Genomic DNA, 26,748 nt, shown 5'->3' on the forward strand with positions numbered 1-26,748 from the left:
CATATCCACTGATGCCTCTTGTAGCAGTAAAGTTTTTTTGCAGAAACCTACTATGGGGCAGTAAATACAGCAGGCTTCCCCATAGTAAACCACTTCACCACTAAATATGCTGAAATCTAGGCCTATGTACCTGTGCAAGCATAAAGCAAGCTTTGTCTCAAGCACTGTCTGAATTTAACATCTGAAAGACTAATGCAACCATGCAGATGGTTGACCAGCAAGACTATGCTATAACTTACCAGGTGCCTAGCCAGGACTAAATCCAGGTTCCAGAAAGCCCTGAGAAAACTGTTCTATAGTTGGTTTCTTTTTCTATCAGTGGGCTCTGGTTAGGAGGATTGCTAAGGTGAAAACTGGAGAAAGCACTGTAGTTTTGTCTGACTTACGGCAACTCTAAGGTGAATCTATCATGGGGTCTTTTTGTTTGTTCAGAGGAAATTTGCCATTGCCTTCCCCTGAGGCTGAAAGAGTATGACCTCCCATGGTCACCCACTGGTTTTCATGGCCAAGCTGGGAATGAAACCCTGATTTCCAGAGTAGTCCAACTTTTAAACCACCTCACCACACTGGCTGCTGGAGAAAGCTCCTGATTGTGTAGAAGAGCAAATTTCAGCAAAAGTGTTGCTTGTTACCTGGTCACATGAGAAGAACAGCTGCTGAGATTTCCTCTTCTGCACAACCATTATAGGTACAAGAGACTGCTTCAGTTTTCATTCTGGCAACCCTAGGTCTGGTGGGCTCACTTTCATGGAATGACTCTAGTTGGTGGGTGGGTCTGGCCTTCCTTTATATTTCTCACAATGTCTCACAGTGAAACTAGATAGAAGGCACTGTAGAAAATGAAAGCAATGATTGGAGCTGCTCAAAGTGAGTAAAATTCAGAGACATAGTTGTGCTAATCTAGAATATCAATATGCAAAGGGATCTAGTAGCTACTTTTAGGCTAATTGAAGGAAATTGTCCTGTCCATAAGCCTTCGTAGACTTGGTCTGCTTCCTCAGATGCACATGCATCTAGTTAGTCTCAAAGGTGCTACTACAAGATCCCTCAAAGTGAGTAAATCAGCTCCACTTCCGAGGCTGCGTTGCTACATAGCTGCCAAGGGAGGAAAGAAGATTAGAAATGGGCTGTAATTCTTTGGTAGATATCATGCTTTGAATGTCAACAGTCCTGTGTTCAGTCCCAGGTGTTTCCAGGTAGAGCTTGGAAGCATTGCTGTCTCAAACCCTGTTCTCCTTCAGGATACTAAAAGGAAATTTCATGTGTTCATAAAACAAGATCTCTGTGCGAAAGATGGCATCTAGAGCTTGTTGTGTTGTTGTGTGCTTTCAAGTAGTTTCCAACTTATGGTGACCCCAAGGCAAACCTGGATGGGAGGGTTTTTGGCAAGATTTGTTCAGAAAGGGTTTTCTTTTCCCTGCCCTTGACTGAGATTGAAAGAGTTACTTGCCCAAGGCAGACCTGTGGGTTTCCATGGCTGACTGGGCATTCAAACCACTACACCATGCAGGCTCTGACATGTGGATCAGGGATTGGAAAAAATACTACCATCCCCAGAGTCCCTGAGCCAATGCAGACCCCAGTAGTTCATGCTAACTTTTGCAAGCTTTGACCCAGAGTGACACTTTAAGAAATAATGAAAAAATCTGATCAATCCTAAAGTAATCAAACCAGTAGCAGCATACAATGGGTTTTTAAAAAATGGTGCATCCATCCTCTTTCTGCCAGTGACTGACCCAATTTGGCAGGGAGAGTATAGATTTATCAGCTTTTGTCACACTTTTTCTGCTGCTTATAAAATGTCCCAATTTCTGGAATAATTTATTCCTAACATTTTGCCTGCATCTGTGGCTGACAACTTCAGAGAATGCTGGCATGGGAGTGAGTGGTGTGTGTGTGTGTGTGTGTGTGTGTGTGTGTGTGTGTGTTTGTGTGTGTGTGTGTACACACTGTGTGACCCTTGGTTAAGAGGAAGTGATTTACATGTCAATCTATATGTTGGTATGCCAGCATTCTCTGAAAATGCCAGCCACAGATGCAAGCAAAATGACAGAAATAAATTTTTCCAGAATATGGCCACATAGCCCAGAAAACCCGCAAAAAACTATGGATGCTGGCCATTAAAGCCTTCGACTTCACATTGTCCCAGTTTCTCTCTCTGCCTCCCTCTTTGGCCCTTAGTCTTGGACTTGCATCCATTGGTGCAAACCAAGCTCAAAGTGCATAAGTAGTTTGTATTCAGTTGACTCAGCAGAGGGGAGAGGAGATGAGAGGAGCAGTTAGAATCTTGCCTTTCCCAGTTGGCTCTGGTAAAAGCAAACTGCTGCATCCTCTCCTAGCTTGTGTGTTCTCCCTCATTCATAACCTTCTCTATCTTGACCACTTCTTGTATTGCTTGGGCACATGCATCCCGGTTTTCACCTGTGAAATGATAGAGGGTAACGTGAATGCCTCCTACCATCCTAAGAAATGGTCAGCCTAACCTGTTTTAATTTATTCTGCTTGAGTTATCAAATTCTAAGACTTGCTGATGTTGATTACTGTACCCTGCAGTTCTAGCTAACCTTTCTCCCTCTTGGCATAGTTTTGTCCTCCTCTGTGGCTATTTGTATCCTTCTTTTGCTGGAGGAAGGAAATTGCTTTCCTGGCAGATTCAGCTGCACACAACCTTCCACTGAGCCAGCACGAGCTACAGGAATGACTAAACACATTGGGATGGGTGACGGCCCTGCCAAAAATAATATTGGTTTCATTTAACTTATTTCATTTGGGGGGAATCAAGAAATGAAACATATGCATTTTAAAAAATAATAATTTCCCATTCAGAGGGTCACCAGGGGGTGACGTGACTCATGGCTTCCACATAGTCATCAACAATCCAGCTCTTCTTGAGCAGCATGTGATAACCTATCAGGCTGAAATGGACAAAAATATTTTTATTAAAATCTTGGCTTTTGAGTTCTCTCTTCTGGAAAGACTTGCGGAATGATTCACAACACTGTTTTAAATGTGCATTGTGTATAATCTGTTTCCTCAAAACTCTTTTATTGGCTGTCATAAACTATTGATCATGGGCTGCATCTGCGCTGCAGAAATAATGCAGTTCAACACTGCTTTAACTGCCATGGCTCACTGCTATGGAATATTGAGGTTTGTAGTTTTGTGAGATATTTAGCCTTCTCTGTCATAGAATCATAGAATCATAGAGTTGGAAGAGACCACAAGGGCTATCCAGTCCAATACCAAAGTGTTATTAGATGTCCAGTTTGTTGTCTTATTTTAATCCGCTGCTTTCCCCCATTCCAGTCCATTAAGAAAGGTGGGTAAGAAATTATTGGTGTTGTTAGTATTTACCATTGACTTCAGTGTATACCTCTGTATATTGTTGAGGCTGGTATTCTCTTTCTCCCTCTACAAAGGATGAAGACCACAGAGGATTCATTATTTTGCTGTGATAGCCCTTCCCCATGGTCATTTTGTGACTGTTGGAGAATACGGGGAGCACAGATATATCTGGCTATGTCACTATAACCAGATGCAAAACAATGACATTCAGTGGTCACTCAACCTAACCTACCTTATGAAACTATTGTGAAGATTACAGTGCAGGGGGTGTGGGAAGAACAAATTGCTTTCAAGAGGCTATCTTTATTTTGGAGATTTCCTACAGAGTCCTCCAATGTGTAAAAATACTTCTTTTTATTAAAGGAGCAGATCTGTTCTACCAATTTTAACATCCTTCCTCTCTTCTTTCGCAGGGAATGGCCTTTACCCTTGAAGAGCGACTCCAACTGGGAATTCATGGCCTGCTTCCTCCTTGCTTCTTGAGCCAAGATGTTCAAGTCCTCCGTGTCCTGAAAAGCTATGAGACCAAATCCAGTGATCTGGACAAGTAAGCAGATGTGAGCCAGGTCCTTTTTTAAAATAAAATCAAATCAAAGTAAAGCCAACTGCTGGAGTTATACACTGTGGAACATGCAGAAAAGGAGAATCCACCTGCTCCTGGTTGACTCTCTCTTGTCTGTCTCTTGTATTGGTGGAGAAACATGCCAAACATTTGGTGGCAGAGAAATGTGTAGAGTTTGCAATATAATTACATCATCATGCCACAGTAGATGTGGCAGGGAGTGAGACGAGGCAATGACACAGGGTAACAGTTTCTAGTTCAGTCATACATTCTCTATACTGATTCATTTCCAGCCTAGATGTATGCTTTCCTGCATGAAAGGACCCTCACATCCTCCAAATTGCTTACACAGTTTCTAGCAAAGTCTCTGTATTGTATATTCCCACACAGTTCAGCAAAACCGCCCAGCACCATATGGAGTGATGAGCACCTCTAGGTGTAGGGAACTACAGACCCACATCATCCACAGGCACTATGACCCATTCTGGCTATGGATGATAGGAGCTTGCAGTCCTGTGTTTCTGGAGGACACCAAACTGAGGAAGATTTCTTGGAATTTTGTAATCATAAGAGGTAGAAACATCCTGTTAGTCAGTTACAATGTTATAAGTTAGACTAGTGAACACGTGCCTGTTTCCTATTCACATTTATGATCATGGTATTATTGCCATGATAGTAAATGCTCCCCAAACCCCCAATGAAGATTTTCACATGACGTCGTGAATAAAGTACCATTATTCCGGGAATATCCCGTGAAAATTGCTCAATTGCAAAAAAGTTTTTCATACAATGTCGCAATAAAAAGCAGTTAAAGCACCATTAACCAGGGAATAACCAGGCAATAAACATTGCCTAGTTGTTCCCTGGTTAATGACCACTGTGTGTGAAAATTTTAATTGTGATTTAGTAGTAATTGTGTGATTTTCATGGAATAAATCCCGTTTTAAACTTCCAATTTTCCTCCATATGATAAACTTCCTAGTCTTGAGCAGCAGAAAACAGGCTCGCTCCATGACATCCATTCAAATATTTATACATAGCTATCATGTCACCTCTTAACCTTTTCTTCCCCAAGCTAAACACACCCAGCTCCCTAATCCAGTGGAGGTGACCTTTTCATATCATGGAGAGAACTAGTAGGATTGTCTACCCTGGACATCAAAAATCCTGTCATCTACTCTCACCCTTTTTTCTGCCTTTCCTCCAGATATATTGTCCTCATGACCCTGCAAGACCGAAATGAGAAGCTATTCTATCGAGTTCTCACATCAGACATTGAGAGATTCATGCCGATTGTATACACTCCTACTGTTGGCTTGGCTTGTCAGCAGTATGGCCTCACTTTCCGAAGGCCTCGGTGAGTCTCTGGGACTATTTTTATCCTTGTCTTTCCTTCCCCCCTTCCCTGAACTGGCCCTTTAATTGGAAATGAATGTTCATTTTGTAAATTAGTCCACATCTTTCTATGGGTGGTCTCCAGGAGAAGAAAGCAACAACAAAAAAGGGATCCCTGATCAAACGATATAACTATCAAGCAACCTAGGGTGTGTTTGTGTTCATTTAATGACAAGCTGGGGAGAATATTATGCTCCCTGCCCTCTCCCAGCAGCAGCAAAACAAGAGCAGTTTTGTTCAAGCAGAGTACAGTAAAATCTGCCTAAATCTAACCACAAATATCACTAGCAGTCCCCACATAACCCTCCTTCTCTCACTTTGTTAGTTCCTTAATCTTTAAAGTTTCTGTTGTCTTGTGCTGTTCTTGAGTGGCACTAGGAAAAACTGTGTTCAAGATCTTGCTACATCACTGACACGATACTTAACCACGCTGTTGAAATACGACAACAAACAGTGGAGCACTACGCAGCATGTCTTGATACACAGCATGTCCCAACGCACAATGTGTCCTGTTGTGCATCAGGACGGGTTGTGCATCAGGAACATTATGGAACAGCCATACTGCTGGCACTGTTTGCACAATGGTTCCGGAGATGTAGCTACCTGTCTGATCTCCTCTTGAGCATACAAGCTTTGCACAATATCATAATTCACCCTTTTGTGAACATAAGTCAATTTGCAATTGCAAAGAAATTAACTTCAGCAGTTAAGACACTGACTCGGAAAATTGCAGGTTGGCAGCTTGAGGCCCAAGCACCGTGTGATGGAGTGAGTTTCCATCACTAGTCCCAGCTCCTGTCAACTTAGCAGTTTGAAAGCATGTAAAAATGCAAGTAGGTAAATAGGTACCACTTCGGTGGGAAGATTAACAGTGTTGTGTGCACATACTGGCCACATGATCACAGTCATCTGGTTCTTTGGTTTAGTAATGGAGATTAGCACTGATCCCTACAGTCAGAAATGACTTGACAACCTAGTCAAAGTGGAATAGCTTTACCTTTAAATACCTAACGGGATGCCAAGATACATTTTTGCTCTATAATTCTCAGCATCTTGTAATACAAGGAGTTGTTTTTCAAAGGGGGGGTGGGATTCCTTAAGCTCTGTCCATGGGTGTTGTTTTTTTTTTTTTTTTGTCTGTGTCATTTTTATCCTAAAAATCCTTTTTTGCTCAGACAAGAGATGTTCTTTCATGGGTTGATATTTCCTGCAGATTGTTGATGAGGGAATTAGCAAATACTTGGCAAAAGACTGGGCAGAGCAAAGCAAAGGTGACCAAAGGAAGCACAAATCAGGTTTAGAACGACCAAAAAGGTCTATGCTGGACTGGTTTAGCATTTCCTCAGTGGCTTCTTTCTGCCTCCTTTTACAATGGGCTGCTGGGAGACTTAAACCAAAGAAAGCATGAAGGTAGCCAACATGACTACATGGATGACCTTGGGCACTTAACCATAAATTGGAAACAACTTGAAGGCACATAACAGCGAGCCACAAATGGGCCAGTCTTTTAGAACAGAGCAGAGTTGCAAGCCGTCTGCTACAATTATTATTTTTATTAGTAATAGTATTAATTTTACTTATATTCAAAGCTTTTTCACAAGATTGCAACTCAAGGCAGATTACAAACTAAAAAGATTACCATACAGTCCAAAACTTACAAAAGTCAACATTAAAATTGAAATAAACTGTTGTGTATATACTTGCCTTCAGGTCATCTTTCAACTTACAGCAACATCATTAATGTCATAGTTTTTGTAGGCAAGGAATACTCAGAGGTGGTTTTGCCAGTTCCTTTCTCTGCTCAAAACATATAAAAGTCAGCATTAAAATGGAACTAAACTACATGCCTTCAGGTCATTACAGCAACATCATTAATTTCATAGAGTTTTTGTAGGCAAGGAATACTCAACTCAGAGGTGGTTTTGCCAGTTCCTTCCTCTGAAATATATCCTACAGAAATAGCCTGTAGCCTATAGAAAACGTGGCTTCCATGGCCAAGTGGGGATTTGAACCCGGATCTTCCAGTGTCTTAGTCCATCTTCCAAACCACTACGCCACACTGAATTATAGCCTGGCAAAGTTCAGAAAAGAAGGGAAGGGAGGGAAAGAAATCAACCAATCAAACTACAGCCAAACAAATATGGTGGCAATTTGTGGCACAACAATCTAATAGGAAAAAGGGAATAAAGTTTCTTACTAGCTATTGAAACTTTTCGAGCCATATCTTACAGGCAATTGTTAGGTTGTGTGAATAGCTATTTATAATCTTGGTAATTCTTTTAAGTGTGTGATGTTAAACGTGTGATATGTGGATATGAGACTATTATCAACTTTTAGATGGTACATTTAACTTGAATGGTCTGAGTACTGATGCATTGCAAAAAAAAAAAAGGGCAAATGGCATTTATACAAAGAAATTTGCTATCACATGGTCTTTTTTGTTTGTTGTGCTCATAACCCATAACAACTGCAATTTTGTCTGCAAGCTATATAGAAGAAATAAATCCTACTGTGTTTTATTGTGTCTGCTTTTCTACCTTACATAGTCTGTTTCTCAGTAATCTTTGAGTCCACCGCTGTTATCAGACCAAGTAGATTATTTATTCTTTGTTCAATGCTCTGTAAAATTTTAAGTGCAGAATAATAATAGTAATTGACTGGGGAGACTATTATTCTAGAACTTGTAATTTAAACCTGCTTTACTTTTTTAATAATAAATATAAAATAAAACTTTTATTTCTACCCTGCTTTTTGCAAAAACAATCAAAGCAGCTTACAATGTTAAAAGAATACGCCATATACAGTTGGCCCTTCTTATACATTGATTTTTTTATACACGGATTCAAGCATCCACGATTTGAAAATGTTCAAAAAAAGTATAAATTTCAAATATTAAACCTTGATTTTCCATTTTTTATAAGGGACACCATTTTGCTATGTCATTATATTTAATGGGACTTGAGCATACACAGATTTTGTTATACACGGGGGATCTTGGAACCAAACCCCAGTGTATAACAAGGGTCCACTGTATACAAAATATCCCCCCTTAAAAAAAAAATTAAACAGTTTAAGATTAAAATTACATGAACAATTAAAACAATTACACTGGGCCGAGTCATCAGATATATGGGGGGGGGGGGGTCGCTGCATGGCTGAGTAATTTATTCTGGGAAGGCCTGCTGGAAGAGATCCATCTTAACAGCTTTCTTGAAGCTATCTAGATTGGTGATTTGCCAGATTTCGTCCGGCAGGCAATTCCACAGGCTGGGAGCAGTTGCAGAAAAAGCCCTCTGGGAGGTCACAGTCAATCTGGTCTTTATAGGCTGCAGTAAATTCCTCCCAGAGGACTTGAGAGCACGGGGTGGATTGTATGGAAGTAGGTGATCCTTTAAATAAGTTGGGCCCAAGCCATGTAGGACTTTAAAGGTAATACCAGTGCATGTGCTACAGTTTCAAGGCCCCCCAGGTCCAGGAAAGGGCGCAGCTGGCGTGTCAGCCGAAGCTGATAACAGATGCTCTTGACCTTCGCATTCACCTGATTTCTCATGTGAAGCGACGGGTCAAGAAGTACCCCCAGACTGTGAACACAGTCCTTTGAGGAGAGTGTGAACCCCTCTAGGACTGGAGGTTGCAACCTCCGTTTTGTCTGGATTCAGTTTGAGCTTGTTTCCCCTCATCCAGTTCATTACTGTCTTAACTGATTGAGGGGAGAAATGCCATCTGTCATTATCACTGATGACCGAGACATGGAGAAATATATTTGGGTGACATCCACTGATAACACCCATCCCATGTTTACGGATGATTTCTTCAAGCGGCTTTATTCCTTAGATAACTCAAAAGCACAAAAGATAATCAAGTTAAAATAGGTTGCTAGCCTATTGTTTTTGTTGTTGTTATGGTTGTGGTTGTGTACCTTCAGATCTTTTCTGACTCATGGCAATGCTAAGGCGAATCTATCATAGGGTTTTCTTGGCAAGATTTGTCCAGAGGGGGTTTATCCTTGTCTTCCTCTGATGCTGAGAAAGTATGACTTGCCCAAAGTCACCAGTGGGTTTCTCTGGCAGAGCAGAGAATTCATCACTGTCTGAGGCAATCTATTCCACAACTGAGCTGTTATTATTGTGAAAATGTTCTTCCAAACGTTTAATTTCTTTCATTATACTTTGAATCCATTGATTTGGGTCCAACTCTGTGAAGCATCAGAAAACAAATCTGCTCCAAATCTGTGTGTAACGGCCCCTCAGATATTTGAACATGGCTGTCATATCACCTCTCAGACTTTTCTTCTCCAGGCTAAACATATACCTCATAAGACTCACAAGATCTTTAACATCTTGGTTGCACTCTTCTTGACGCATTCCAGCTTCTCAATGGTCATTTTAAAAATATGCTTCCCAGAACTGTACACATTACTGTACGGGAGACCTGACCAAAAGCAGAATTCTTCGAGTGTTGGACTTGTACTCTTGGAGACCCACGGTTGTCTTTGGGCAACTTACTCTTAGCATTAGCGGAAGGCAATGGCAAACCTCATGCTGATTAAAAATTGCCAAGAAAAACTTGTGATAGGGTAGTTATCATAAGCCAGAGTTGGCTTGAAGGCACATAAATTACTTCCTTTTATCTGGCAACTGTACTCCTGTTGATGCAGCCTAGAACTGCATTAGCTTTTTTGCCACTGCATCACGGAGTTAAATTATGCTTCGCATGTGATCTACTAAGACTCTAAATGGTTTTCTAAAGGACTCGTCTCCAGCCAGGAGTCACCCATCCTATATTTGTGCATCAGATTTTCCCAGTCTAAATGGAGAATCTTAGATTTGTTGTTGTTATTTGCCAGTTGCCATAAAGTCTGCACTGGCCTATGGCAACCCTATGAATGAGAGACCTCCATGACCCTTAGTCATCATCAGCCCTACTCAGGTCTTGCATGGTGATCTTCCTTTTTTTCCTACAGCCTCCCACTTTATCAAGCAGTATCATCTACTACTCTCATGATATGTCCAGAGTACAATAGTTTAGTTGTTTTGGTTTCTCATGGGAGTTGAGGCTTCATTTACATTAGCTCCCACTGATTTGTGTTTTAGCAGTCCTGTATCCACTCAAAGCTCCCCCAGCATGTTTTAAACTAGTTGATTCTTCTGTGAGATCAATTCACCATCCAACTTTCAAAAAGGGGAAATATTAATGACAAGAATGATTCTGACCTTCCTATTTAATGATATGATGATGAAGAAGAAATGATCTTACATTTATCTCTGTTGAAATTCATTTTTTAAACTTGGCCCAATTCTCCAGTCAGTTGAAGTCATCTTAAATCTTGTTTCTGTCTTCTGAAATAATGGTTAACTCTCCCACTTTGCAACATCTGCCAATTTGATGAACATGCTCTCTGTTTCTTCATCCAAGTTATTTATAAAGATATTGAATTATACCAGGCCAAGACAACCCTGTGGCACCCTAGTTATCACTCCTTTTCCGCATGACAAGAAACCATTAGTGATCGCTGTTTAGGTTTTGTTTCTCAACCAGTTGCTAATCTGCTTAACAATTGTGTCACTGAGCCCCCGTTGTACTAGTTTGTCCTGCAAAAATATCATATCATAAGGAAATCTGTTGAAAGCCTTACTGAAATAAAAAAGAATAAAGTTTATTTCAGTCATCATGGATTTCCTCTGACTACCAAGCTTGTAACACAACATACTGTATAAAGAGATAATTAATCTAAATCACTTCTTTTGAGATAGCTGTGCTGGCTCTTAGCAATCACAGCAGTCTTTTCTAAGTGTTCCCCCACCAAATTTTAATCACCTATTCTAGGACCTTCCCAGGTATCCATGTCAAGCTGACCTGTCAGTGACTGCTCTGGTCCTCTTCCCCCCCCCCCTGCATTTTTAAAGATGGGGACATTGTCCATCTCCGGTCTGTGAAGACCTTACCTGTTCGCCAAGAATGTGCCAAGATGGTAGACAGAATGGTCCAGCCAGAATGGTCCCAGGGGGATTCTAGAAGTTGATCGAGTGTGGTGTAGTGGTTTGAGTGTTGGACTAGGACTCGGGGAGACCTGTGTTCAAATCCCCTTTCAACCATGGAAACTCACTAGGTGACCTGAGGCAAGTCACACTCTCAGGCTCAGAGGAAAGATGTAGAGGAAGAAGTGGCACACCTCTTCTGAAGACATATTACCAGGAAAACCCTACAATAGCATTGCCATAAGTCAGTTTACTTGTAGGCATACAACAACAAATATGTTCTAGGAAGATAGTATCCAAGTCTTTAGTCTGGCTTGGAGGGCTACAGCAGACTTGCACAGTGATATCACTACTGTTTCCTGCTCTTACAGTTTTTACCCAGATACTCTAAGTCTTGAGCTTATGGTCCTTGGCAAGGTCTCTACAAAGCCAACCCCTAACATTAGACCCAATTCCCTTTTGCCTTGTGTTGGTTTATGCATGGGAGCGAGCAGCTGACATACATAATACGAATGTGCTATGTTAAGATTTCCATTGTTGTTTTCATTGGCTGGTAAGAGAAATGAAAGATTAGTTTGCATTTTACCATAGGGAGAAAAAAAACCAAGGGGCAAAAATAAAGGCTGAGTCCTTACCATGGAAAACCTCTAGAGACTGAATTGATGCCCAGTGCTTTTATCTTATCTGTTTTTATTAGCGGTATTTTATCTTATGACAGTAATAAATTAGACCAGCAACTGAAATTGGATGATTAGAACAGTAGCAGTTCTTTCAGCACCAAAACTGACCTAAAAGCCTTGGGAAACAGAAACATTTTATTATAGCATTTAAAAGAGATCAGTATTGGCATCAGCTGAATTGATAAGGAATGGGAATTCCCAAGCTATTGCGCTAGCACTTAAAAAGTCTTTTTGATAGTCACCAATCTTGCCAATCTGATTATTTTCTTTGTAACTGGTACGGTTTGTATGAAAATTGCAAGTGCTACAATAGTATGAAAGCTCATCTGTATCTACAGAGCTTGGAAAGTTATTTTTTAAGTGTTACACAAATTGCATCTCTGCAAAAAGAGGGCTTAATTATCATTAATGTTACCAAAACAGTTTTGGTTACACATTAATAGTTATCTAATTGTCTTAGGGGAAAAATAAGATTGATTGGAGAATGGCATAAAATGAAAATTTTGTTCACAGTGCCTCACTGAATACCTTAAATTTTCTCCAAAATTAATTTGAAAAGTAAGTAGATAACTTTAAAAATAATTTTTAAAATACTACGTAAAAAGAAGTCTTAAAGTAACTAGAAACTTCTTCTTTTTCTTCTTCTTGTTGCTACGTGCCTTTAAGTCATTTCTGTCTGACTACAACCCTAAAGCAAACCTATCATGAGGTTTTCTTGGCAAGATTTGTTCCAAGGGGATTTTCCTATGCCTTCTCATGAGGCTGAGAGAGTGTGACTTGCCCAAGGTCACCCAGTAGGCTTCTATGGCTTACTGGGGATGTGAACCCAGGTCTCTCAAAGTCCTAGCTCAACATTCAAACCACTACATGGTACTGGCTCAACTTCCAGGATCACCCAGTGACTATTCTGGCAGGAGCAATCTAGGAATTGCAGTCCAAAAAGATAACTTTTCCAAGCTCTACATATTACTTATAATTCCTTCCTTTGAACCTCTGCTTTATATTGGTCATGGAAAAGAATTATAATGGAAACAAAACCAGAAAGCAGGCTCTGTTGCTACTTTGAAAGTGTTACCCCATGGCGGCATTGCCGGTTTTACCAGCTCACTAAGAATAAATATTTTTGCAAGCTGAATAATGTGACTTGGAAGGGGTAGACTTTGGCAGGCATTTCTGTAATTTTTTTGAGAGAGAAATAATCATTTCAGTGGCTAGAAATATACAAAAAGCAGATGTATCTAAACAAGGGAAGCCATTTTATGAGGGGAAATGAAAGAAAAGGAGAAAGGAATTTTGGCTCTTTTCCCTCTAAACATAAAACCACAGTAAATATCTTTAAAAATGGCTCCTCATATCTCAACAGTCTTTTATTCCTTTTTTTAAAATTCAGGCCGCCAAGACATTTTTGCCAACAAAGAGTCTTGTTAGTTGAAGCATTCTGTTTTCCCTCTGTCTGTTCTTGAAAACTGATTAATCAGTGTACATGATAGCAAGTCGATCTCAGAACAAACTAAGCATTTCCAGAACAGAAACCGCTAACTCTGTGAATCTCCAGTATAGATACAGTTCTCCTGATTTCATTACCATGATTCGAAGATCAGCAGGGTAACATGGATTCATCTCCTTCCCTCCTGAACTCCGCTACCACCCGGCCATACCTTACTTCAAGGTGTAATAGTTACATATGGACAAAAAAATCGTATGGCGTGGCAGCTGAAATGAGGACATTGCCTCTCCAAATGAGAATTGTTTTCCCCCAATCTCTAAAACTGCAGAGCATAAGACACTGACCATCATTCATACCTAGAACTAGTGGTGTCATTGAGGGGCTGTGGTGTGCGGACTGCACTGGGTGACACCCCAGAGGAAGAGTGGTACCCAGTTGGGTATCAGGAGGACTGAATATTCAGCCTTCCTGGGTAAAACCCTCCACACCACATGACATCCTAGGTAGTCATGCCACTGCCTAGAACTCATATTTGCGTGAGTCACATTACTTTGGTAACTTTGGCACAGTACAGACTGCCCTTTTGCACTGTGCTGGCGCCAATTTTAGGGTCAGGCACTGTGTGGCAATCGCACAGTTCCTAACACTAACATGGCACAGCAGTGCTATAATGGTGGCATCCTGTCCATTCAGGCACGGCCATTGTGATGTAAACAACGCGTGGCATCCACACGTCGCTGTGCGTCACTTATGTAATGAGTGTGGCATTGGCATACGCGTTAACGTCCGCCCAGCAGCACAAAAAGGACCCGTTTTTTCCGGGTTCTTTTTCCTCCGGAATGATGCTGCGTGGTCTGGCGGCTGCAGTGTCCCTCCGGAGGGAAAAAGGCCATTGGCAGGCTGCCCTTTTCAGGCAGTCTGTCCCACACCTTTGTCTGCCCCTTTTCTATTGATGCCTAAACTGTATTTCTAAATGTTCAACAGAAGTTTGAAGCTGCTGCAGTGCTAGAAATTTGGTGACATTATGCCCCTTTCCTGAGCATTTCTTGACAATAGTTTTTTCAGAGAGGGTCGGTTGCCTTTGCCTTCCTCTGAGGCCGAGAGAGTGTGACTTGCCCAAGGTCACCCAATGAGTTTCCGTGGCTGAGCAGCGATTCAAACCGTGGTCTGCAGAGTGGTAATCCAGCACTTAAGCCACTTGATCAAACTGGTTTCTTTTGAAAATGTTTATTTCTACTAGCCTGTATGAAGCTGATGTTTGGAATTATCGACAAAAGGCCACCTTCAAAAGAGAAATATACCGTATTTTCCAGCGTATAAGACGACTGGGCGTATAAGGCGACCCCCAACTTTTCCAGTTAAAATAAAGAGTTTGGGATATACTCGCCATATAAGACTACCCCTCTTCCAACGCACACCAAATAAAAATTTAAAAAACATCAGATTTGATTTCAATATGGTAATTTTAATTCAAATGCTTATGACATGCAGGTACTTAGCAGGAAACCTTGTTGTACACAAAGCCTGCTTGGATTGGTCAGCTCTCCCTGCCTGCCCAGCCCTCCCTGTCTCCAAGACTATCAGAGCAGCAGCTGCTTTCATACGATCGTCGCATATGGTGGGGATGCGGCCGTTTTTGAGCTCCCCCCACCAAATGCAGCGACTGCAGATTCTCCAGTCCGGCTCGGAAGTTTCAGCACCTGCCCTATAAGACAACACCTGGCGTATAAGACAACCCCCGACTTTTGAGAAGATTTTCCTAGGTTAAAAAGTAGTCTTATATGCCAGAAAATACAGTATTTATAATAAGTATTTATAATAATTTATAATAATTTATAATATAGAGTTAGATTCTAGTGAGGAAGAGAAAGATGGAGCCCTCTGAAAAGGGACAGACAAAGATTTGTTTATAGGAGGTTTACTTTTGACTTCCCTGAAGCTGAGCGACTATGACTTGACCAAGTGGGTTTCGGACCCTTGTCTCCAGAGTCATAGTCCGACATTCAAACCATTGCACCATGCTGATGTTACATGGGTGATGTTACAAGGGCACACCATTAAGCATGATACCTTAATCATCAACCACAGTTGCACCAGGTATGCCACCCAAATAAAAAAGAACCAAGTCTCACAAATGAGAATACAGTCAGCACCCCACCCCACCCCCAATATCCATGGATACTTTATCCATGGATTCAAGCATCCATGGCTTGAAAATATTCAAAAAATATATTAATCCCCAGAAACAAACTTTGATTTTGCCATTTTATACAAGGGATGTCATTTTACTATGCCATTGTATTTAATGGGACTTGAGCATCCATGGGTTTTGGTATTCATGAGGGGTTCTGGAACCAAACCCCAGCGGATGCCAAGGGTCCACTATATATAATACACACAAACACTTGCATATTTTTCTAAGTACAGTAGTTCTCTCACCTGGAGATTGCTTCTCCACACCATGAGAACTAGAGAAGGGTCAGGCCCTGAGATCTGGCAAACTGAGTTTGAACGAGAGATCTTAGATGCTTACCCCCTTCCCTCCACCGCTGTGTTTCTGAGGTGGGCACACTACATGGCAGCACTGATCTTTTAACTTCCCCCAGTAGCTTGTGTTGCAATAGCAAAGTTTCATATGGATGCCATTGAAACTGCATCTTCTGGCTTTCATTCTGAAGCTCGTTTCAAAATATGCATTGATAGCTCCAGAATGTTTCTTGGCAAAGGAAAGCAGTTTGTCCTCTTCTTCCTGCTTATGAACTATTTCAAGATAAATCTAACCCCTTAGCAAAATTGTTAGGATTTCATACTAACATACTTGTCTTTAATCCCCACCCTCCTCCTCCTCCAGATAAATAAGGCTTTCAGAAATGAGAAAGAAAAAGAAAACAACTCTTGGATATTTTGAGTTGGCTTTTCTAAACTCTAATAATTAGCTGAGTCTTTGCATATACATCCAATAAACAAATCTGTAAAGGCCTGTGATTTGTCACTGCCTTTATTTCGAGTCATTGGATGGTTAATTACACTTGGTTTGGGGAAATTAAGTGCAGGCTCAAACAAGGCTCAGCATTACTCCTTTTTTGTTGGGTGAGGTGCTTGTTAGCTTAGAAGCTTCCACAAAGAGCTAAATGTTTGGTTTGTAGATTTCAGGGCTTAATGCAGTTGCCACAGCAATTGCAAAAAGAGTATCTTCAGACATAATGAATGGTGGTCAGAGTAGCTGCTTGGAAAAGCCCCCCAGAGACCCCTGTCTCATTGCACACGAAGTTTGGGGGGAGGTTCCTTTCTGGAAATGAAGCATGAAGACCTTCTCTGAGGTTATTTTTCATACATTGCTGAATGGAAGTGTCGTTAAATCATACATCATTTCAAATATGGGGGGCAAGGATCTGCAGAATTCATGAGAATAAGGAGGGCAGTGATGATGAATGAGGCTACAGATTTGTAAAAACAACAAATACCCTCATATTTCTAACTCTGTGACTATAAACCTTAACCCAGGGGTAGGCAACCTGCAGCCCACGGGCCAGATGTGGCCCGGCGAGGCCTTGGGACCGGCCCCAGCCCGGTCCTGCTGCCGATTGCCGCCGGGGCCTTTGGGGGGCAATTGTCTATAGAAGCCTCAGAAACATGCATTTATATTAACATTTTTTTAAAAAATCAGCAAATTTTTTCACGTGTCCTCCATTTTTTTTTTAAAAAAAAGTGTCTTCCATTTGAAAATGTTGTCCTACATTTGTCCTGGTTTATTTATATATTTAATTTTTAAAAAAATTATTTAATTATTTGTTTTTTGGCTTCGGCCCCCCAGTTGTCTGAAGGACAGCAACCCGGCCCCCGGCTCAAAAAGATTGCCTACCCCTGTCTTAACCAATACTACCCCCAACAGGTCCTGTTTATCTTTGTACTGCCTCTCAGAATGCTCACAGGAAGAGCGGTGATGCCATTTTGAGATGGACTATAAATGAAAACAGAGGTATTTGGGCTTGCTGGGGGGGAGTGACCCATAGGGGCTTATAAAGTAAGAGTAGCAAACCCAAAGCTTATGAGGTCACCTCTTGTCCCAGAGAAAGGTGTACTGCACTATCCTGTTATAGCATTATTATTCCACTTTTACTACTATGGCTGCCTCTTGAGAACTCCTAGGATTTGCAGTTTAGGGAGGAACATTGAGAATTCTCAGCCAGAGAGCTTTTATGCCTCACGAAACTACAAAGCCCAGAATGCCACAGGAGGCAGCCATAGGAGTAAGAGTGGAATAATGGAGCTATAACATTGTAGTGCAGAATTTAATGGGAAAGGGGGTGACCTAATATGCTTGGCCAGCATGGTGTAGTGGTTTGCACATTGGGCTATGACCCTGAACACTAGGGTTTGATTTCCACCTCAGCCATGGAAACCCACTGGGTGACCTTGGGAGAGTCACACACTCTTATGCCCAGAAAAACCCACGATAGGTTCGCCTTAGGATAGATGTAAGTAGGAAATTACTTGAAGGCACACAACAATAACAACAAAACAGTGTAGCGTGCCTTTCTTTTTCATTCCCTCTTTTCCCCCTCCCATGCCAACTGGTGAGATGCTCTGTCAGAAGCCTGAACTGATTTCTTGCATAGGCCTCATCAAATCAGGCCAAAGGATGCATTAAATCAGATCATGGGACAAATGCGACCTTATGATTACAGGTTTCCTAGCCAGCTGTAGAGAACAGCTTATAAATGTGTGAACAATGCCTTGTAAGCTCATAGTAACAACCCTGTGGCCATTGGCCTGTGGTGTCCCTCATGGTTACCCCATGCTAATGAACATATACACAAAAACTCTGGTAGAGATTGTCTGGAGTTTAGCGGTTCAATGCCACCAGTATGCTGATGATCACACTCTACTGTATTTCCTTTTTTCCATCTAAATCTCAGGAAGCCATTCTAGTTGTAAAGCAGAATAATGGACTAGATGAGAACAAATGAATTAAAGCTTAATCCAGGCAAGATAAAGCTTCATAGGTTGGCTGTATTCAAGATGACCAGATGTCATAACCACAAAAGAGGGCAAGGCACCACAAAATGTAGACCATTCAAGAAAGATGTAGGACATTACAAAACAAAAGTTAAAAACGCTAACATAAATATAAATTTGTGCATTTTAATCATGCTGGAAATGAGGGACATTTTGAAATTCTTCCTGGACAGAAGGTTGAAATGCACGATGTGTTCTGGAAAAGGTCAAGCATTCAGTAGTGGCTAGGAGTTCATCTGCATAGTTAAAGCTATGGTGCCAGTTGCTTAATTCATCACACTCTATTCCTGGAGATGTCTGATTTAGCCATGGTGAAGCATGCCTTAGTTACAACTTCCTTAGATAAGCTTGCCAGATCTCAGGGCCTGGCCCTGAGTCACCAATTTTCATGGATCATCTCCAGGAGGAGATAGGGATGCAAATTCTACAGTTTTGGTGAGCCCAGCTGCAGGCAAGAAGAAGGTCTGTGTGCAAATCTCCACCTCAACTAGGAGAGCAGTTGCTTGCTACAAGCTACAAGGCTTAATTCATGTTAATTCATAAATATTTGAAGGGATGTCATATTGAGGAGGGAGTAAGCTTGTTTTCTGCTGCTCCAGAGAACAGGACCCGGAACAATGGAGGCAAACTGCAGGAAAAGAGATTCCACCTCAACATTAGGAGGAACCTCCTGACAGTAAGGGCTGTTCAACAGTGGAACACACTCCCTCGGAGTGTAGTGGAGTCTCCCACCTTGGAGGTCTTTAAACAGAGGCTTGATGACCATCTGTCAGAGATGCTTTGATTGTGAGTTCCTGCATGGCATGGGGGTTGGACTGGATGACCCTTGTGGTCTCTTCCAACTCTACGATTCTATGATTCTAAGTGTTGCTGCAACTTTCAGTTGGCTTCTTGACTTGGGAAACAGCCCTTTAGGTAGGATTTCTGTCTTAACTTTCAAATAGGGAAATATGTTCATAGAATCATAGAGCTGAAAGAGACCTCAAGGGCCATCCAGTCCAACCCCCTGCCAGGCAGGAAAATTCAATCAAAGCACTCCTGGCAGATTACTATCCAGCCTCTGTTCAAAAACCTCCAAAGAAGAAGACTCCACCACCCTTCAAGGCAGCATACTCTACTTTTGAACACCTGTTACTGTCAGGGGGTTCTTCCTAATGTTTTGGTGGAATCTCTTTTCCTGTGGTTTGAATCCATTGCTCCGTGTGCAGTCTCTGGAGCAGCACAAAACAAGTTTGCTCCATCCTCAGTATTACATCCCTTCAAATATTTAAACATGGCTATAATGTCATCCCTTAACTTTCTCTTCCCCAGGCTAAACATACCCAGCTCCCTAAGTTGATCCCCATAAGACATGGTTCTCTCTCTAATCCCCTCTTCCCAATTTGAATAACAAGCTGTAAGCAACTGTAGTTGGTTCTTAATTCAGCATGCTTACTGCACAACATTTAATCACCAGGCATCCCCAGGTCTCAGGTTTTGGTCCGGAAATCTCAGGACCTGGGACAATTTGAACTGTCAGCTCTGTCTTTAGATCATCCTAACACACTACATGATGCTGTCTTTTGAAACTATCCAGAAACTTCAGTGGGTTCCAAATGCTGCTTCCAAACTGTTGGCTGTGGCTAGTTACAGGAAGCATCCAAATTCTTTGTTACAACCACTTCACTGCTCCTTGTCTAGGTACAATTGAAAACAGTGATTCTGATTTCTAAAGCCCTATACAACTTGGGTCCAGGCTGTCAGAATGTATCCTGTATCCTCTTCTATGTACAATATGTATCTATATAAATGATCTTATCTGGGTTTTAAGATCTTCAAAGGAGGCCTTCTCACTGACACAAGTGGTGAGAATGCATGAAAGGGCCTTCTTGGTGGCTGCTCCCACATTGTAGACCCTCCAAGGAAGAATAGACTGTTTACCTCCCTACAGGCAAGCAAAAGACTTTTCAGTCATTTAAAACCTTTTAATCAGGTATGTTTGGGGGAATTCTAGCTACTCAGGAATGAGCGTTTAATTGGGTATATTTTATATTTGTGTGTGTGTGTATTCTTTTGCTACCAATGTACTTTAAAATAAGAGTGTGGTGTCATAGTTTGAGCATTGGACTATGACTCTGGAGATCAGGGTTCGATCCCTACTCAGTTGGGAACGTCCTGGGTGACATCAGATGAGTCACACACTCTCAGCCCCAGAAAACCCCATGATAGGGTCACCTTGGGTCACCAGAAATGACAACAACTTTTAAAGAAAATTAAATATTTTAGGACAGTTTTTTAATGCAATGATTAGTTTAGTTGTGTTTAAATACAATATCCTTTAGCTGAGTCTATGTTTTAATCATGTTACGTGCTGCCTTAGGCCCCAGAACTGATCAAAAGGCAAGAAAGAAAGAAATAACACAATACAACAGATAGATTTCAGTGAACCTCAAGAAGTTTTTGGTGGAAACCAGATCTGCACTGCAAGGTGGAGTGAGAACTTGATTTTTTAAACTGAGGTGACAGGCATGGCTCTATATTGCTCCTGCTGCTATCATGTCTTTCAGTTCAGACACACCTAACCAGCAGACATCCTCCAAGAAACAATTACATTCATTCATTTTAAAAAAATCAGCAACACCCTAACCACTGATATTCTACAGATGCAGACCAGGCTTGGCCAGTACACTTGGGCCATAAGTACACACATATTTGTTTCTCCTGTGTAAAATAAAACATCTTTCCAACCACACCCATGTGCCTGCTGTCTAGTAACCTCATGTTTTTAAGAAAATCAGATATGTTCAAACAGATCAACCTATTGAAGGCATGAGCCATTGAGGCCCTCAGACATTCCTGTGTACCTACACTATGCTAACATTAAATTATTTATGTTTATTTGTGTAGGTTAATTCTTTATAATTGCTTGACTGGTGCTTTAATTTTATGCAGCTTTATTTTTTCTTCTGTACACCTGTTCCCTTTTGTTTTCTATCATCTCTGCCACCAACTGTTTTGCAACTTTTAATTGTCTTCTGTTCTTGTTGTTATTGTTGTTGTGTGCCTTTGTCATTTCTGACTTATGGCAACCCTAGGGTGAATTTATCATGGGGTTCCTTGGCAGTTCTTCAGAAGAGTATGCAAAGGGATCTTGTAGCACCTTTGATATTAACTGGGAGAAAGAAAGAAGTTGGTCACTTAAGCTTTTGTACCAGATGTCTACGAAAGCTTACGAAAGCAACTTCTTTCCTTCTTCCAGTTAGTCTCAAAGGTGCTTGAAGATCCCTTTGCGTACAGAGCCAGATTAATGTGGCTATATCTTTGAATTCCTGAGAGGAGGTTTGCCATTACCATTTTCTGAGTGTGCGAGTGTGACTTGCCTAAGGATACCCAGTTTCCATTCCCAAGCAAGAATTTAACCCTGATCCCCCAGAATCATAGTCCACCACTTAAACCATTACACCGCATTGGCTTCTTTCCTCTCCTTCAAACACAAACTGATTCCACCTCTTTAGACTGTTTACTGTCATTAACATATATATATTTTCCCCCTCCAGTGGGCTGTTCATTACCATTCATGACAAAGGACATATTGCAACGATGCTGAATTCATGGCCTGAAGAAAACATAAAGGTAATGGATAATTTCATTCAGTGATAATAGGGGATCACAAAACCTCTTACGTTTAGAAGGGCTTTCATGTATGGAACATATCCCAGCTGTAAAAAACAAGACATTACTTGGACTTGAGCTTATTAAAGCTCTGCTTCAGAATGATGTTATATTGTCACAACCTAGTGCTGGAATAACTATATCATGTACTGGCTGAAATTCTTCAACAATTATAGAATTTTATTTTATCCTCAAAGGCTAGAATTCTATTGATAAGTTTCATAGAACAGACTATTTGAATCCATTGTTGAATGGTGAGTCAACATATAGGTAAGTCTAAGAGACGCAGTGAGTCTACTCTGGTTAACTTTGTAGAATACAATGCACATGTGGGGCTGCATGCTCAATGCACAAAGCACTTTTAGTGTGCATGTACAGTGTGAGTACATAATTGCACCTCATGGGCAATTAATAGAAATCAAAGAATCATAGAGCTGAAAGGGGCCCTGTGGATCTTGAGGTCCAATGCCTTGGTCAGTGCATGTTCTCCAGCTATAGCAACCCCAGCAGATAACTGTCCAGCCTCTTTTTGAAGAGATGCAGAGAAGGAGAACCCACCACCACTCTAGGCATTTGGCTCCATTGCCGAACTGTTCTCACTATCAAGAAATTCCTTCTAACATTCAATTGAAATCTACCCTCCTGTAACTTAAAACCATTTGACCTGGTTCTGCCCTCTGAGGCAACAGAGAACAAGCCTCTTTGTGGCAGCCCTTGAGGTATTTATAGTGTGCGATCATGTCTTCAGTTCTGTTTCTGCAACCTTGAAATAAATGCACATGTTCTGTATTGGGCAAAAATGTGCAACCACTTCTGTAGGGAAAGTTAGTCATGCTCGATAGACCAATGAGATCCCAGCCTATAAATTCCAAAAGCCTGTTCCTGCGTTCTGTCTCTTTGTAACACACACATCAGTGTGACTGGTTATATAGAGTGTACAACTCCCTTGCTGCAAGAAGTTTCATTGGTTACCAATCCATTTCCATGCACAATTCAAAGTGCTGGTTATGACCTTTAAAGCCCTATACAGCATTGGTTCAGACAATCTGAAGCCCCTTATCTCCCTCTATGAGCTGACCTGCATCTCACAATCTAAGAGAAAGGCTTCTCTCCATCCTACCACCCTCACAATCTTATCTTGTGAGGACACAGAAGAGAGGTTTCTTGGTGGTTGTTCCTAGGCTATTGAACTCCCTCCCAAAATAGGCTTGTTTTACCCCCCTTCCTGTTCTCTTTATGGACACACAAAGATCTCTGAATACTTTCTTTAAAAAGCTTTTAACTGGTTGAGGTAGAAGGATGTGCAATGGGTGTGCTGATTTTTTTGTATGCAATATGTACTTCATGTGTGTTTTTGATTGTTTAAAAATTAATCTTTTAATTGGATTTATCAATACCTTTCAAACTTGTGTAGCACATGTTGTTTTAGTTATTTTATGTTAACTTATACTGTAAGCTGCTTTAGGTCCTGAAATTGCTCTCTGTATTTTTGTATTAGCCATTAAGCACATCTGCAGTGCTGCCGGTCCATGGTGCTCTGTAGAAACCAGCAATCTGGCATGGTTACCAATCCTCATCCCATTGAATTTTTTTGCAAGAAAGGTTTCCTTTCAATATTTAAACATTACAAGTTTGAATGGAAACATTTAGAAGTCTTAAGTAAACCAAGCTAAAAGCAATCATGTAGTTAATTTGGGGTCTGGTATTCCTAAAACAACAGATTCAGTGGGAAGAGTTGTGTGTATCCAATTGAATTAACTCTGGTTTTGTCAAAATTTAACATCAAAGTCTGAGGACCATTGTTTTCTGCAGTCCCAGACTTGCTAAATTCCTGACTCATTAACTGTTACCAGCAGGCCCTGGACTGCTATCAGAAGCCAAAGTCTAGTTCAAAAGTGCATTGAGACAAACCAAGAAAGAAATCAGGAGACCAGAGCCGCACTGAAAGATGAAGGGGTACATGATTCAGAAAATGATTGAAGGAAACTGCTTTATACTATGCCAGACCATTGGTCCTGCTAACTATTACACAAGGTAGCTGTAGGTCATGGGTCTTTCCAAGCCTTGCTTGGAGATGCCGGAGATTGAAATTGGGACCTTTTGTCAGTGAGGCATGTGCCTTCTTAGAGGTGATTTAAAAGTAGTCATGGAGATTGTAAATCTTAAACACCTCAATAATTACAGAGCAGACTTAGCAGTTACTTAATTAACCTAATCTGTTGAATGTTCTATGAAGGTGCCATTTCACATGCTGTTTCACTGAAACCCAATTAACTGTTTGCATATACTTTTAAACCGTACTTTAGCATTATGTAGACAAGTCTTGGACTTATGCACTTCTGCTTTCCTATTATCTAGAACAGAAGCCACAAAGAGGAAAACTGGAAGCTTTTACTTCCATTTTTAACTGATCATAGTTCCCTCTCATGTCAAACTGTGTATGACATATTTAGACAAGTAGTTAATGTTAACTATGGTTTATTAATGCAAGATAGTGCCCAACCACAATTAATTTTCCTAGCTTGTTTCCCAAAAATGTAGTTAATACTAACCATGCTAACTGATTGGCTGTAACAAGAAATTGTGATTAGTTATAAAAATGAAAGCCAAAGCTTATAATCTCTTTCTTACAGTTGATGCTTAACAGAATTGGGAAAAGAGGAGCAAATATAAGCCTAGGGCTCTTGCCCATAGTCTTAAATGATGACTTAGGCTTTTGTCAGACCCAGGCCAGTGAATCAGTTTACATCCAGTGGCAAATCATAGTGTGGTATTATATGACCCCTATCCTCCAGCTGTCTCTATTTTTCAGGCACAATTCCATTTAATCCTCGGTCATCACACTTTTCTGCTGCTTTTAAAATATCCACCCACTTTCACTTATTTCCCTGGCTGGCTTCTTTCCATTGATGAAAAGTCAGTTCAGAGTGCAAAAATAGTTTGTATTCAGTCAGCTCAGAAGGGAGGAAAGGAGGTGGCAATATCTTGTTCTTCCCAGTAGGCCCAGGCAAAAGCAAACAGCTACAGCTTGTCCCAGCCTATGTGTTCTTCGTCATCAATACTTTGTGCCATTTTGACTACACTCTGATGTTGCTTGGCCACATGTGTCCCAGTTTTCATCTTTAAAATGTTAAGGGGATGGAACGCTGCAGATACGTGTCTGCTTTTGAAAACTGGCTCATGGATCTCTGGTACTGCCAACTATAAACAGTTTCATGTGGGTCGTGTCTGAAAAAATAAAGAGCTTTTAGTAGGCTTTAAAATGATAATTTCTAGACCCTCTACGTACAAGCTACAAAGCATGGTATTACATTCCGCTTCCTGGCAGTTGGTAAAAGTTAAATGCAGGGTGAGTAAGACAGAAAACAGAAATGCCATAAATTAGGAGTGCAAGCTTTAATTAGTAGATTAATCAGTTAAAGATGTAATTTATTAATTTCTAGGGACCAATTTTAATCAGTGGTGGTGCCAGATGAGTTATTTTTGGAGTCTGTTCTTTCCTGATTCTAGTGTGTTATTGTAATAGTGTAATGGAAGAGATTAGAGACGGCCTTCTCATTATGCGTGGTGATTTTTGCTGATGTAATTGTTAACCAGCTGACATTTTCTTCAAAATGTCCAAAAAGCCTCTAGACTGAGGGTAATAAGCATTTTTATTTAAATCCACTTATGCCTCTAAAAGCTGGTAGCTAGTCAGCTTTAAAGTCTTGAATCAAAAGTATTTAAAGCAGGCGTTGTGGAGTAGTTACAGTGTTCTTTGGAATTTGGGATATTCATGAAAAACCATGAAAATCACTGGATGTACTTAAGGAAGTCGTTGTATTTCTCAGTTCAACCTGTCCCTTTGTGGGAATAAACTGGGAAATACAGAAGAAGAGCCAAGCCAGTGTCATACAGTATGCATTTATTACAAAGGGAATGTCATAGAGGTAGCGGATTCTAGGAGCTGGAATCCAAAAAAAGACATTTCCAAACTCTGTTGACTGCCTACCTTTCTTCTGTACTCCAGGCCAGGGCTTTAAAAATTTTTGTCCATTTGCAACCCCTTTTCGCCAAATAAATGTTTACGTGACCCTGGGTATATAGGTATATAAAATAGGAATACATATCAAACATTTATTAATAATAAATCATAAAGAAGTTTATTTTAAAATCAAACATTCCAACACAATGCAATCCAAAGATATGCTAATTTGATACTTACATGCTGAGGAGTAATGGTAGGAAAATATTAAAAGTCTTTATTTTCCATAATTACACTATTATGTTTCTGTAAGAGCAGAAAATGTTATCTGTACTGTAAAAACACTGCAGTTCATAACATACAGTAGTCTTGAATCTGAGGGGAGATGTTTCTGACAACTTTCGTTGGCATTGCATGGCGTGACAGAATGCGCAGTGCAAAGTGCGCAAGCTATGTGTTCAGAACCAAGGCTGTAGTGAAGTTGTGCAATGCAACATGGGCAAGTGTTGCCAGAAGACCTTGGTTTGATTTTTGAATTAATTTTTGGTCATTACACATTCAGAAACCTTTTACTGTTGCCAAATTTTTTGCAATGCTCACATTCAGTTATGCAACCCCTTGACCCATAGTTTAAGAAGCTTTGCTCTAGGCCAGTGTCACTCAAAGTGATGGTCCTCAGACCGTTGGAGATTCCTAAGCCATTGGCT

At 40.8% G+C, this 26,748-nt stretch overlaps 1 protein-coding gene across 3 annotated transcripts in view; it reads left to right on the forward strand.

Annotated features, from left to right (window-relative positions):
- ME3 (malic enzyme 3) overlaps nt 1-26,748 on the forward strand; it is a 142,963-nt gene that overhangs the window by 67,843 nt on the left and 48,372 nt on the right. For 2 of the 3 annotated variants that reach the window (XM_089512875.1, XM_089512876.1), the window contains exons 3-5: nt 3,759-3,892; nt 5,115-5,264; nt 21,963-22,038. In XM_089512875.1, the coding sequence (XP_089369001.1) occupies nt 3,759-3,892; nt 5,115-5,264; nt 21,963-22,038 (360 nt within the window). Of the gene's footprint in view, nt 1-3,758; nt 3,903-5,114; nt 5,265-21,962; nt 22,039-26,748 lie in introns of those variants that run through there. The other variant, XM_089512877.1, reaches the window with a different exon arrangement.

The sequence above is a fragment of the Sceloporus occidentalis genome, unplaced genomic scaffold (assembly GCF_023333645.1).
Source record: "Sceloporus occidentalis isolate IW3139 unplaced genomic scaffold, rSceOcc1.0.p SCAF_2, whole genome shotgun sequence".
NCBI lineage: Eukaryota > Metazoa > Chordata > Lepidosauria > Squamata > Phrynosomatidae > Sceloporus > Sceloporus occidentalis.